Genomic DNA, 13,905 nt, shown 5'->3' on the forward strand with positions numbered 1-13,905 from the left:
TTCACATCTGGAATGGAAGTGGTCTTGGCTGCAGTGTCTGAAACCTTGGCTTCTTGGGTTGATTGTATTTCACCTGTTGTATGTGAAAATGGATACATAATTAAGGCATCAGAAGTAAATGTCTCCGACACACAGGCACGCACGCACGCACGCACGCACGCACGCACGCAGGCTTGGAGGCCACCCAGGATGGGGTGGTTTCAGGCAGATGCTGGCACTGCAGAGGGAGCCTGGCCACCCACCACATCTGTCCCCACAGGTACCGCTCTCCTGGGTTCCACGTGCAGTCATGGTATGACGAGGTGAAGGACTACACCTACCCGTACCCCCACGAGTGCAACCCGTGGTGCCCCGAGCGGTGTTCAGGGGCCATGTGCACCCACTACACACAGGTAATGCTATGGAAGCTGGGCTCCACTCAGCCTGTGCCCCAGCCCTGGGGGTCGGGGGGGGGGCGGTATATGGGAGTGCATGAGGCCTTTGCTTTAATTCGGTTTGTCTCCGAACACACTGGTTGGGTCCTGCTGTTTGCTTTAGATGGCTTTATGGAGGAGAGACTTGGAATAGGCTCTGGAAACTTCTATGACAGTTTTATATTGCGAAGGCTTTTCACAGTTGTGTGCCTATAGCTCGTTTGTAAAAGACATACACACTCCCCAGTGGGTTGCCCTTCTCCGGTGCCCTATAGAGTCTCCCTGGGGCACCCCACCCCTGAGCTACAACACAGCACTGTCATTTCAGATGGTCTGGGCCACCACCAACAAGATTGGCTGTGCTGTGCACACCTGTCGGAGCATGAACGTCTGGGGCGACATCTGGGAGAACGCCGTGTATCTCGTCTGCAATTATTCTCCGAAGTAAGACTACATAGTCTCGGTCACACAAGCCATGGGGGAACGAGCTCAAACTGGTCTCAAGAGTGAAGTCTCAGTTACCTCACTAACAAAGAGTCTAGAAATGGCCGCCTCTAGGTGAGCAAGCGGCAGGGGCTTGGGCCTTCTTAGGGTCCTCATGGCCCCAAGGTGGCTGCTGAGTTCCAGTGCTGTGTCTTCACATACAATTCCACTTAACATAGTAGAACTGTAGGAATGAGATGTGTCCTCTGGCATTTCCCCACAAAATGTTGTTGGCCAGAGCTAGACCAATCATAGACAGGGGGACCACAATTGCTCCAACTGGTTTTCTGAGTCATCTCCTAAGACCGCTTGTACAAGCAAGAGTAGCAGTTGTCTGACAGGAGGGAGAAGCAGAGCGGAGAATGAGGTTGAGGAGAGAGAGAGTGGGAAGAGAGGAAAGGAGCAGGAGAGAGAGAGAGAGAGAGAGAGAGAGAGAGAGAGAGAGAGAGAGAGAATTACCAGTGCCATTTTCTCTGAAATGGAGATATAGGTTGAGTTCTCTAATCAAAAACATAACTCTTAGGGCCAGTGAGAGGGCTCAGCAAGTAAAGGGGCTTGCCTCCAAGTCTGATGACCTGAGTTCGAGTCCCAGGACCCACATGACCTCCCACCAGACAGAGTCTATCAGCGTCTCTTTCCCTTCCTAAACAGGCCACACCAGGTCTGCCCAGTGTAGCTGCTCTCCTCACAGAGCACCCCAGTCACAGGGCATCATTCACCCAATGGCTCACTGCACAGATACGTACAGAGCACAGAGTTACTTACCCATTTGCAGCTTGTGGTTTGAACAACCATGCTGGCCGCCATCCCGGCACGGGCATGGGCCTGTGGTGGACTCTCTGACATGCTTATTTACAAGAGGAATAAAGTAATACAGGTCAGAGGAGGGGAGAAGGGCAGGGTGGGGAGCTGTGGGGTTGGGAGGGAAAAAGGCTGTGGGGAAAGGATAGCGCGTGGCTTTGGGATGGCTGCTGAGCGGCCATATTCCTGCAGGCTCTGCTTCTGAGGTGATTTCTAGCTCAGCTGAAAGTGCAAAGTGGGAGACAAGTTGGAATTAAATCTTTATGTTTAAAAAATGCTGGCAGCTCTAATCAGAAACCTAACTCTTGGGGCCAGTGAGAGGGCTCAACAGGTAAAGGGGCTTGCCTCCAAATCTGATGACCTGAGTTCGATTCCCAGGACTTATATAGCAGGAAAAGAGACCAAGTTTCACGTGCACACACATCCACACATTAAGTAAATAAATGAAAAAAGATTTAACAGAAATAAAACCTTCCCCTTCCCTGGTGCTATTCGATCCCCTTTCTTGGTAAAGGCACCACATTGTCAAGAACTTCTGTTGAGCCAGCCTAGGACCTATAGTGAACACTCCAGGCTAGGGCCTAATGGCAGACACTTGTTCACATCCTGTGTGAGAGGGAAGACATCTAGAATGAAGGTCCAGAGGCATTGATTCTAGGGAAATGTCCCCTGGCTTGCAGTCACCCATCTCCCTCCTGTGTGCCCACACAGCTATGGGAGATATGAGAAACTAAGCATTCGTGTGGGACTCCTCTCATGAGGGTTCTGGTCCTGTTGGAGCAGGGCTCCATGCTCTCAATTGCATTAACCCATCTGTGGTCAGTTTGTTTGCTAGTTACTTTTGACTGCTGTATAATATTCCACACTTCCCGTGGCCTTTCCCTTCAAGAGGCTTCCCGGGCTCTTAGCCCCTCAGGACACTATCATGGAACTAGGGAGGGGACGATGCACAAGAGGCTGGGAATGGAGCAAGATGTGCCTGGCTCTTGACCCTATGGCCTCATGTGTGCAGGCAGTGCCACTGGTGGACTAGTCCAAGGGGTGGGAGCCTAGACATCTGCTGTCCAGCTAGAAAGGCCAGCCAGCTCAGTGAACACTGGTCTCTACCCTTATGGGCCTGGAAACCTGGAGGTGTGGCCTATCTTTAAAGAAACAGAGTCCAGTGTCCTGAGGAGAACTGGGCTTGGGGAACAGGACAAAGCCCCTGTGGGCAAGGAGACCACCACACTTTCCCATGAACAGCTGGGGCATTTCGGTCTATGCCTGATGTCCCACTGAAGTTCACCTCAGTGCCCACCACTATGCGTCCCCAGCCCAAATACTTGAGGGCTTAGAACTGTAGGGTCCACAGCCATGTCCAGAGATTGTTCTAACTGTCCAGGTGGGCCCATAGAGAGGAGGGTGTTCTGTGATAGGGCAGAGGGGGAAGCGAGACCCCTCCCCCAACACGGGCCACCTCCCTCCCTGGCTCAGGGTCATCACCACTCTCTGGCCATTGGAGTGAGCCACGGGGTACACAGAGGTATCTGTGAGCATCTTGTTGGCTCTAGCAGGAGCTCCTGCCTCTCTAGAAAGCCACCACAGGCCACCCTGGAGGGCCTCTTTGCTTTATTGATACTATCAAGACCGTTGACAGAGGGTTGTCCACTTGACTGCCCACTAAATGAATAATGAGCCAAACCTCTGGTGTGGGGACACTGGCTGAGGTCACATAGATGGGTCTGGATATGTCATCCAGGGAGTCATTCCTTACACAGTGCTCAGCTACAGGCTGTCATCACAGCCCACAGCCCCCCTGGCTGACTGAGCGGGAGGCCAGGCAGCTGCCTTTTCCTTACCCAGACCTGTCAGGGACTCTGTTTTGGGTCCCCTGGTGGACTCCTGGGCCTAAAGGATGACCTGCTTCATGGTGTTTCTGTTCTGTGTCCAGGGGAAACTGGATCGGCGAGGCCCCCTACAAGCATGGCCGTCCCTGCTCCCAGTGTCCATCCAGCTATGGAGGTAGATGCCAGAACAACCTGTGCTACCGAGGTAGGTGGTGGGAGGGTCACATCTCTGGTGTGGCTTCTGGCCTCTGAGCCACAGCTTGTGACGGCTGAGGTAGAAGTGAGGTCAGATCCAGACTCACCCCTGCAGCCCCTCCTGCCCCCTCTATCCTCAGCACTTAGCGCCTGCCACCTGAAGATACCACTGTTCTAAGATGCCCCTCACAGGCAGCTCCTTGGCCTGGTCCCAGTGGACAGTGGACATGGGCTTGACCTGAACCCCTCCCCCCACCTTCCTTAGCACGTGCAGTCTGCTAAAAACAGATGGCTGTTAAGTCAGAAGTGGTAGCTCACACCTGTCATCCCAGCACCCGGGTGGTTGAGGCAGGAGGATTGCCATGAATCTGAGATTAGCGTGGGCTACTTAGTAAGACTGTTTCACTCCCCGAACAAAACCTGCAGGAAGAATCGAGGTGATCAAACGTGAAACTCAAAGCAAATGGTCGCCAATCAGCCACAGGCACTGGTACCTTGTCCTGAACACGGCTCTCTTTTCCTCTTGAGAGTGACTGCCTGGGGGCTGGGGCAGCTGGGGGACAGGCTGCTTTCTGTCTCCAGGGGAACCTACAAGCATGGCTCGGTTGGCTCACACTGGCCTGCTTAGAAAGCATCCATTTCTCTTCTCACCGTAAACACGACATGTTCCCAAGCTTACCACGTTCTTTACACTCTGGGATAGCTCTGGCTCTCAGACATTTGGTCTCAGAAGAGGGGTTGAGATCGCCAGCTGAGCAGATGTCTGTGGTTGAGATTTCTATTCTGTGTCGTTCTAGTAGCTAGCCTGGGCTGACAGGGTAGGGAGCAGGCTCTGCTGCAGGGGAGGGTGCTCACTCATTCGGTAGTGACGCTCTTGCCTGTACTGTCCCTGAGATGGGCATGGATCAGTGTGTTGGACCCTGGGACAGGGAACAACAGAGGTCATGGTTCACAGTAGACCCTCTGCTACTCCAGCTAGGTGAAGGGTGCCACCAGAGGTCTGGGATGGTTGCAGGAACAATTTAGACCCTGTTCACAGTCTATCCCACGAACTGCCTTGTGCCAAGTCCCTGCTACAGCTCTTCCCTGGAGACAAGTCTTATCTCCGCCTTCAGGAAGTCTCTGGATGGCAGACAGACATGCACCTGCTATCGTGTTCCCGTGACCCCCCAGACTCCTCGAGTACCTGGTTGTCCTGTTATTACAGCTGCTGGTGCACCCCAGGGCATGAGAACTGGTGTGTGTGTGTGTGTGTGTGTGTGTGTGTGTGTGTGTGTGTGTGTGTGCGTGCGTGCGTGCAGGTGCGTTCTGCATGCCAGTGAATAGAGACCCTCACCACCACAGAGGGCTCTTTCAAGCAGCCAGAGCACACAGAGGCCCCAGACACTGGCTTACCCGTCCCACGGTGCCCATGGGCTTATTCCTTTATTTGTGATGGAAAACACCCAACTCTGTTTGGCAGGCACTGTGGTTTCCTCAGCTAGCCATGCAGAAAACCTCCCCTAACTCGGCTTATCTACATAAGCCACTAAATAAGGGTGTGCTGTGGCACCCTTAAGGCCGTGACCTATAATGGGGACACGGGATTTAAGGATAAAGATAGAAGTTTCCTTCTCTCCGGTACCTCTCTGTGAGGGAATAACAGGCTAGGGAGGAACCCAGCTCCTTGTCCAGCTACATCCCAGCTCTGTGAGCTTAGACGGGTCCTTTACATCCCTTCACCTCTCTGAGCTTCAGCGTCTTCTGGTGGGAAGCAGTTGCCATGTCTCTTCTAGCTGAAAGATGAGTTGTGAGAGGGCCTGAAGGCTCAGTTGTCACCACAGAGCTGGGGGGACCCAGAGTATACTGTGGGTTGAATATCTTGGGAGTAAGCAGAGCCTCGTCTATGCAGGAATGGTCACCAGGGAGTGCCCAAGTCCCTTTGGGTCACACATCCCTATGGTATCCCATGGAAGGGATTGGGTGCATGATTTTCAGCTTTCCACTTTTATGTGTGGGACTAGGGACTGGGACTGCTCACCCTTGTTCTGGAAGATCGAGCCCCCTCAGACCCTTCCAAACCAGATTTGGCTCAGGGAAAGCTGGGCTTTTAAGCCATCAGGTCTTAAAGCTAGTGGAAGAAACCCAGACTATGCCCAGACAGCCCTGCCGGCCATCAGTGAGGGGCCTGTGAATGCCTGCATTGATCAGACGGGCCTTGCGGCTGCCTGTGCAACCCAGGGGCTCTGTGGAGACTCAGCCCAGAGCTGGTGCTACTATTCTTTGTGAATTCCAGCCTTGGGAACCTTAGACCTTGCTGATGGGCATTCTTTTTCCTTGGCTCTCAGGTGGTGGGGTTTGAATCGCTAAGTTCACTTTGGATTTTGGTGAGCTTCTCCCATGTATGGGGTATTGGGGATATGGTGGGCCATGAAGCTGGGGATCCTGGAAGCAAAGATGAAATTACAGCCAGCCAGATGTGTGATCTTTCATCTCTGCCTTCCCTGTCCTTTCTTCTCTCAGGCCAGGGCTAGCCTGGGATAAGTCATTCCTCACTCACTGCCCAGTGCTCGCCTAGAAAGACAGGGGCGCCTCACCTGTCCTGCTGGCAGGGTCATGAAAACCCAGGCTGCTGCTCTATAAAGACAGCCCTTGGGGATGAGGGGCCTCTGTGGAATCAGACAGGCCTGGGGGTGCTTCATTTTTCCTTCTTGAAATAGCCTTGGCCCAAACTCATCCACCGACAACCGTCTGACTCTGGCATCGGAGACAACATTTTCCTAAGAAGCAGACTGCCAGCCTGGGGGGCACTCACCCCCCTTCATTGGCTTGTGGGAATGTTAATAAGCAAGGCCAAAGTGGGTGGGCTGAGCTTCAAAGGGTCAGCGAGGGAGGTGTGTCCAGGTTTACTGGACATCAGGGAGTCTCTGGGCTTTCTCCTCTGAGGTATGTGGAAGGACACTTCCTGGCTCTGTCATACAGACTTGTGGAGAGCTGTGGTCCTCAGTGGTACTGCGTGGGGGCTCACCATAGGTAAGGTGACTCAGGGAGGCCAGCCCACCCTCAGACTCTGCTTTGTTGGTGGGTCAGTTTGGTGTCCCGGCAGTCCACTTGCGGATGGAGCCACTTCCGTTGTCCTGAATGGGAGTGGAGATTACTGAGCCGAGGCTAGAACCTCACTAACAGTTCTGCCCATGAACTGAAATGCTTTAAAACAGGGGTTGGGGGTGGGTACAGGATGCCCTTGGGTGGAAAATGACTGAGGGGTTTCGGCCAACTAAGCTGCAGTCTTTGAAACCACAGAGCTGGGGTTTTGGAGAGTTCAATGTCCCAGGTCTAATACGTTTTGAAACTGAATCTTGCTATGTAGTCCAGGCTGTCCTTGAGCTGACAATCCTCCTGCCTCGGCCTCTGGAGTGTGAAAATTACAGGTCTGTGTGATATGCCCTGCTTTTAAGTTGAGAGAGAGTGTGTAGTGGTTAGGGTCTTTTGTTTTGTTTTGTCATCTTGATACAATCTAGTATTGCCGCCTCCATCAGCCTGGCCAGGAGGCACATCTGTGGGGGCATTGTTTTGGACTAAAGATTGATATGGGGGGGCCCAGCCTACTGTGGGTGGTGCCACCGCTGGACAGGTGGTCTTGGGTTGTATAAGCAGGCTGAGCAAGCATGGAGAGCAAGGCTGTAAGCAGTGTTCCTCCATGGCGTCTGCCTCAGTTCCTGCCTCTAGGTTCCTGCTTTGACTTCTTTGCTGAACTGTACCCTGTAAGCCAAGTAAACCTTTTCCTTCTACTCTTGGTCCTGGTGGTTATCACATCAATGGAAAGCCAACTGGGGCATAAGGTCTTCTTATGTAGCCTAGATACTCACGGTATAGCCAGGCTGGCCTTGAACTTGAAGCAATCCTTCTGCTTCAGCCTCCTGCGCACCGAGATTATAGGCACTAGCCACTGTGCCCAGCCTAGTCCAGGGTCAAGACAGCAAATCACCATGGCTGAGCCATGGCTTGAGCCAGGCGAAGGGTCCCTGTCACTAGGGTTAGAAGTAGGGCATAGAGTCTTTGTGACTGTGCCCAAACAAATCTAAGAAACAGAGGGACCTCTGAGAGAGCTCCAAATCTGGGGCTATAGGTAGGGACGGGGTCAGAGGGTTGTGCAGAAGAGGAGGTGGGACAAGTGAACACTCTGACATCCGGGTGTGGCTGCTGCACCCCACCCCCACGCAGGGCTGCTTCTCTGAGGTCCAGAGTAAATATGGACATGAGCAGACCATCTTCAGGGCTGGTAGAATTCCACCTGGGCAGGCCTGTCCCCAGCATAACCTCCTCTCTACAGATGAAATGACTCTTTGTGAAGCCAAATTGCAAAGGAGTTCAGCCTGTGAGGTGCTTTTTCCGAAGAGGATTTTAGGGATGGATCTAGTGGCTAAGGTTCTCTCTAGAAGGTGAGAGGCAGAGGCAAGTGGATCTCAGAGTTTGAGGCTAGCCTGGTCTATACAGTATGATCCTGTCTTACAAACAAAACAAAACCGAAGGGCATTTTGGTTGAATCCAACATGTTCTCTTTCTCCCTTACCACCAACAGAAGAGCCTTACAATCAGAAACCAGAGGTGGATGAGATAAATGAAGTGGAATCGCCCCCTGCTCTCGAGGAAACCCATGTCTGGGTTCAGCCCAGGGTGGTCAGACCCTCAAAGACCAAGAAGACCCCAGCTGTCAACTTCATGAGTGAGTCGGTGTCTCCAGTCTCTGGGGTGCTTGCCCCAAGCCATCCTTGATAGGTGCTGATGGAGAAGGGGAGCTGGGTACCTGGCAATAGGGAGAAGGTGGGCGGAGCTGGCTGGGTGCAACCCCAAGTCTTTTTTGAAAATGATGCTTTTAAGTCACAGAAATAAGTCTTACAGGAGGATGCTGGGCTGGCTCTTTTCTCCAAGTTTGTTTGCTGTTTGTTTGTTTGTTTAACTGTAGAGTCTCAGGCACCCAGACTGCTATGGCCAGACTCTTGAACTCACTATGTAGCCAAGGATGACCTTGAACTCCTCATCCTTGCATCCAGTGAACCTAGTTTAATGTGGCACTTATGACAGAACCCAGGGCTTCCTGCAGGCTAGCCAAGTGCTATGCCCACTGAGCTACACTCCCCTGCCCTCAAGGCAGCTATTTTAATGTTAGATTTCCCTGAGACTTTCGAAGGGACTCTGGGAGGAAGCTGGGTTTCTCTGGGATATACTACCCACTCAGAAATCAGAGCACATCACATCTAGGCTGGTTCTGCGATGGTCCACACATCCTTTCCCAGGTTCTGTCTCTCTCAGATCCGCCCCTTCCTCCACTCTGTAAGGCTTCATTTGCTCATCCATACAAGAAGGGTAACCATAGCTGTGACAGCCTGACTGCAAAGATGGCAGGGTGCTCGTAACCACTGGGTCATCTGTACGGCGGCCCCTTGGTTATTTTGTTTTGTTTTGTTTTGTTTTGTTTTGTTTTGTTTTGTTTTTTCTTAAGCAACACTGCTCCCAAGTCCCCGAGAAGTCCTTATAAAGCAGAAGGCTGTGGAAATGGTTGGAAAAACTCATGTTGGTTGGGAGAGACACAGTGTGGGTCAGAATAGCCAGGATTCCTGTGTCCAGGCTGGAATGAGGACTCTTGCAAACCCCGCTGCCTATATATTTGCCCCCCTCACATCTAGCCCTTGTATACATCCCAACCCTGTGTGTAGTTAGCCTACCACAAGCGGTGTCCCCTGTACAACCCACCCCTTTGTAAGCCTTACCTTCCCAGACCCAAGTGGGGCTGTGGGTAGTGAAGGTGTGTCATTCATGGTCATATGGTTTTTTAATGTAATGCTCACAAGAACCTTTTGTGGTGGGCACTGGCCCCTGTCTGCCTTGCTTGAGGGTGGTTTGCTACCAGCAGAAAATAACTTCTGCAATGCCACAACCGCCTCTGTCTAAAGTGGTAAGTCTGGAGCTGGGCATAGTGATGGAGGTCTGTCATCCCAGCGTTCTGAAGGCTGAGGCAGGAGGATTTCAAGTGAGTCCAGCTTGGGCTAGTAGTGAAAAACATATCTTTAAAATGACTAGAAGCTGGGCGGTGGTGACTCATGACTTTAATCCCAGCCTTTGGGAGGCAGAGGCAGGCAGATCTCTGATTTCCAGGACATCCTGGTCTACAGAGTAAGTTCCTGGACAGCCAGGGCTACACAGAGAAACTTTGTATCAAAAAACAAACAAAAAGAAGGAAAATGTTCGAGCCATAGCTAGGAGCTGCTATATTTGCTCTTGTAGCATGGATTCCAGAACGTTCCAGAATGTCCCTGGGAATGGAGGAGGGGTCTTCTAACTCTCCTGGTCTCATAGTCCCATGTCTGTGTCTCTCCTAGCCCAAGTGGTCCACTGTGACACCAAGATGAAGGACTCGTGCAAGGGATCAACGTGTAACAGGTGAGGGCCCAGCGGGAGCTGCCCTTGGGGCCCTCCTGAGAGACATGTCAGTCACATGATCTGCTAGAGCCTTGCTTCCTACTCTGAGCCTCCTGGAAACATGGGGGACAGTGGCACTCATACAATTAGCACAATGTACACCAGATCGAGCTAGAAGCTTCCATGTGTGCCATGTGCTAATTAGATTGCCATGACACTCTTCTGTCCCCCTAACTGTCACCCCTGACCGTGACATCCATTGTCACCCCTGACCACTGCCTCCCCTTGAGCGCTTGGCTAATGAATGATCCACCTCTGTCACATGTCACCCGAGTTTCTCACCTTTCACTCCTGGAGTACATGAAACATTGAGGTGGGGGACACCCATATATTATGGGATGTTGAGCAACCTCCCAGGTCTTGATCTCTACCACATGCCAGTGGGGACAACCAAGACTGTCCCTAGGCACTGGCCAGTGTATCCTAAAATAACTGCCCGGCACATGTCCCTGCCAAGTGCTTTGTCTCTGGTCCAGAGAGTGTTACAACCTGCAAGGCCCCCTTGGATTACATCATGGGAGTGACACCCCTGAAAGCTCCTCTTGTATTAACCAGTGTATCTCACCCCTGATGGGTGCTGATGAACCAGCTTTCACTCCAGTCTGTGGCCAACCAACCCATTGGTGTGAGTCCTGTTCTTGGGGCTGGCTTCTGAAGTTTAGCCCACAGCCTGAGGTCTCTGCGGATTTAACGGGATTCCCTCTCTAAGCAGAACATGAGCCCTGCTCCCTGAGGGGAGAGACCCTCATCTGGGGGGGGGGGTTGTGCCACTCAAGGCCTCCCCAGGGACACTCAGACACTGGCACTGTCTGAGCCTGTCAAGAACTGAGTGAGTTATTTGAAGCATCCATTGGAAGGAGAAGGTGACTCTCCATCTCATCCAATAGACTTGGATTCTCTATATGTGGGAAAGCCCTTCACTCACACAGGAATGACAGGAGACAGAGTAGCCAGGATGTGGTTGTCCCAGGAGCGCACCGGTGACACCCACCAAGTGCCCCGCACAGCTATGGAGCCTTTGCAGAACTGTCCCATGAGAGGAAACCACTGAGCGATGGTGACACAAGCCAGATGTGGTGGAATGACTACCTAAACCCAGGGCAACATTCACTGTCTGCACTGGGTGAACTGGGTATTGAGCAGGTACTCCTGGACCATATCTTTGGGAGCTCTGGGGCCGTCTAGGCTCACAGATGTCACACATTGTCAGGTGGCTTTTCCTGGGCAGCCAGAGGCTGAGGGTCTGTTTACAGAGGCTTCCTAGTCCTCCAGTCAGCCAGGGCGACTCAACCCAAACCACGACCTATAGAAGCCCAGCTTCACGGTAGAAGTGACAGCCACTAGGCGTCCCTCCACATTGAAAGGTATTTTTATTCGTTATTTAATTCAGAAAACAACAATCCATAAAGGAAAAACAAAACCCACCAAGCACACCAGAGCCTCACCCGCTTGGCATGTATCCCCCTTTCTTTATCCGTGTGACTGAGGCTGGTCCTGCTCATGGGCTCACGGATCATTCTCCAAACTCCATCAGTACTCCTCAGGCCCTTTGTTTATAGCAGCCACACAGCAAGCTGACGTATGGTGACGCAAAGCTACATTTGGTTGCACCTCTGTCACCTGCTGCCATCTGCCTAGTCTTTACAAGTCCCAGTACACTTGGTGTGCAGTTGGGGTATCTTGCTGACTTTTTCCTGGACAGGTACATATTTAGAAGGAAAGTTGGGGGTGTGTGTGGACATGGACTTAAAGGCTTTCCTATTGGTTAGTTTTTTGGTCTGTGGTGACTGGGGGGGGGGGGTCATCATTCCATGTCATCCTCATTAAACAACAACAGCAACAAACCCTGGGCTGCGGAGACGGCTCAGGGTAGGTGAAGGCTTGCTGTGCAAGTATGAGAAGCAGTTTCCCCTAGCATCCTTGTAAAAGCTGAGTGAGAGTCTGTACCCCAGTGCTGGGGGAGAGGAGGCAGAAACAGGTGGGCCCCAAGGATTTACTAGTCAGTCTGCCTACCTAACCAGTGAGCCCCAGGTTCAAAGAGAGACTTGTCTCAAAAAAAGGGGGGTGTAGAGTGATCATGAAAAATCTAACACTACACACACACACACACACACACACACACACACACTGAGTAGTGTATGCCTGCCATCCTAAAACTGAGGAGACAGAAGTGGGAGGATTGTCACAAATTTGAGGTTAGTCTCAACTACATAATTAGTTCCAGGTCATACTGGGCCACAAAGTAAGATTCAGTCTCTAAACAAACAAATGGGCTAGAGAGATGGCTCTGCAGTTAAGAACGGTTACTGCTTTGTGTGAAGACCAGGGTTTGAATCCCAGCACTCACATGGGTGGTTCACAAATGCCTGTCTCTGCCTCTCCAAGGGATCTAACTAGCTCTTCTGGCGTCTGCAGGCACCTACACCTCTGTGTGCGCACAGAAATGCACATCGTGGTTCACAGCAGTCAGGTCCATCAGTGACATAATTCTCATCATTAGTGAGGAAGCGTGGTGACATCACTGGGCGACCTCACCAGCGAGCTTTTCTGTATTCACCCCTCAGGTACCAGTGCCCAGCAGGCTGTCTGAACAACAAGGCGAAGGTCTTTGGCTCTCTGTTTTATGAAAGTGTAAGTGTGGCCGGTGTTGCTTTACATCGCAAACAGGAAACCCCACCAGGTAGCTTAAAGCCGGTGAGACTCACAGAGACAGGTCTTCTCTCCTGGCTCAACCTGGAGCACCCACGATCTGAATGGACTGATGGCTCCAAAGGCCACTGAAACCACTTCTGGGCACTGGGACTGAAAGTCTCTGTAGTTCTGGGGTCGGCACGCTCAGCTGGAAGCAGCTAGGATGAGCTCTGAAGCCATCCAGGGAAAGGATGTAGCCAAGGACGGCGGGGAATAGTCGGTGGGGTGTGTTTCGGTCCAAGATTTTGGGTTTTGGTTGGCTGGGGACAAGGGCCTCAGGTGGCTCTGGAAGAGGAACTTGACATTTTGCTCTCTTTTCCGACCTGTAGTCTTCCAGCATATGCCGAGCCGCTATCCACTATGGTGTCATCGATGATCGAGGTGGCCTGGTGGATGTCACCAGGAATGGGATGGTACCCTTCTTTGTCAAATCTCAGAAAAATGGCATGGAGTCCCTGAGGTACCTGTGGCATGCATGCATGCGTGCGTGCGTGCGTGTGTGTGTGTTCTTATTGTAGAAGTGTTTGTGAGGGCTGCAGAGTCGGCTCAGTCGGTGAAATGCTTGCTATGCAAACACAAGGATTCATGTAAAAAGCCGTGTGTGTGTGTGTGTGTGTGTGTGTGTGTGTGTTCTTATTGTTAGAAGTGTTTGTGAGGGCTGCAGAGTCGGCTCAGTTGGTGAAGTGCTTGCTATGCCAACACAAGGATCCATGTAAAAAGCTGTGTGTGTGTGTGTGTGTGTGTGTGTGTGTGTGTGTGTGTGTGTGTTTGTAATCCTGATACTGGGGAGGCAGAGACAGGAGGATGCCCAGAACTCAGTGGCAACCTAGCCTACTTGCTGAGTGCCAGGCAAATAAGACACCCTGTTCCCAACGTTCTCCCCACAAAAATGTGGATGGTCCCTGAGGCTGATCTCTGGCCTTCACACATAAATGCACATGCTTGCATGTGTACCCCCCCCAAGCATACCCTCCTTCACCCCCATGAATTATTGAGACTTTGGGAAGTGTCTAAGAAAACACGAAAACAAAAGACAG

General features: G+C 51.9%; 1 protein-coding gene across 1 annotated transcript in view; it reads left to right on the forward strand.

Annotated features, from left to right (window-relative positions):
• Positions 1 to 13,905, forward strand: part of Crispld2 (cysteine rich secretory protein LCCL domain containing 2) — a 57,971-nt gene that overhangs the window by 21,782 nt on the left and 22,284 nt on the right. Inside the window, exons 4-10 of the mRNA XM_034522946.2 lie at positions 260 to 392; positions 742 to 857; positions 3,628 to 3,728; positions 8,280 to 8,423; positions 10,078 to 10,138; positions 12,742 to 12,808; positions 13,198 to 13,328. Of these exons, the coding sequence (XP_034378837.1) occupies positions 260 to 392; positions 742 to 857; positions 3,628 to 3,728; positions 8,280 to 8,423; positions 10,078 to 10,138; positions 12,742 to 12,808; positions 13,198 to 13,328 (753 nt within the window). The remainder of the gene's footprint in view (positions 1 to 259; positions 393 to 741; positions 858 to 3,627; positions 3,729 to 8,279; positions 8,424 to 10,077; positions 10,139 to 12,741; positions 12,809 to 13,197; positions 13,329 to 13,905) is intronic.

This window comes from Arvicanthis niloticus, chromosome 18, assembly GCF_011762505.2.
Source record: "Arvicanthis niloticus isolate mArvNil1 chromosome 18, mArvNil1.pat.X, whole genome shotgun sequence".
NCBI classification, from domain to species: domain Eukaryota; kingdom Metazoa; phylum Chordata; class Mammalia; order Rodentia; family Muridae; genus Arvicanthis; species Arvicanthis niloticus.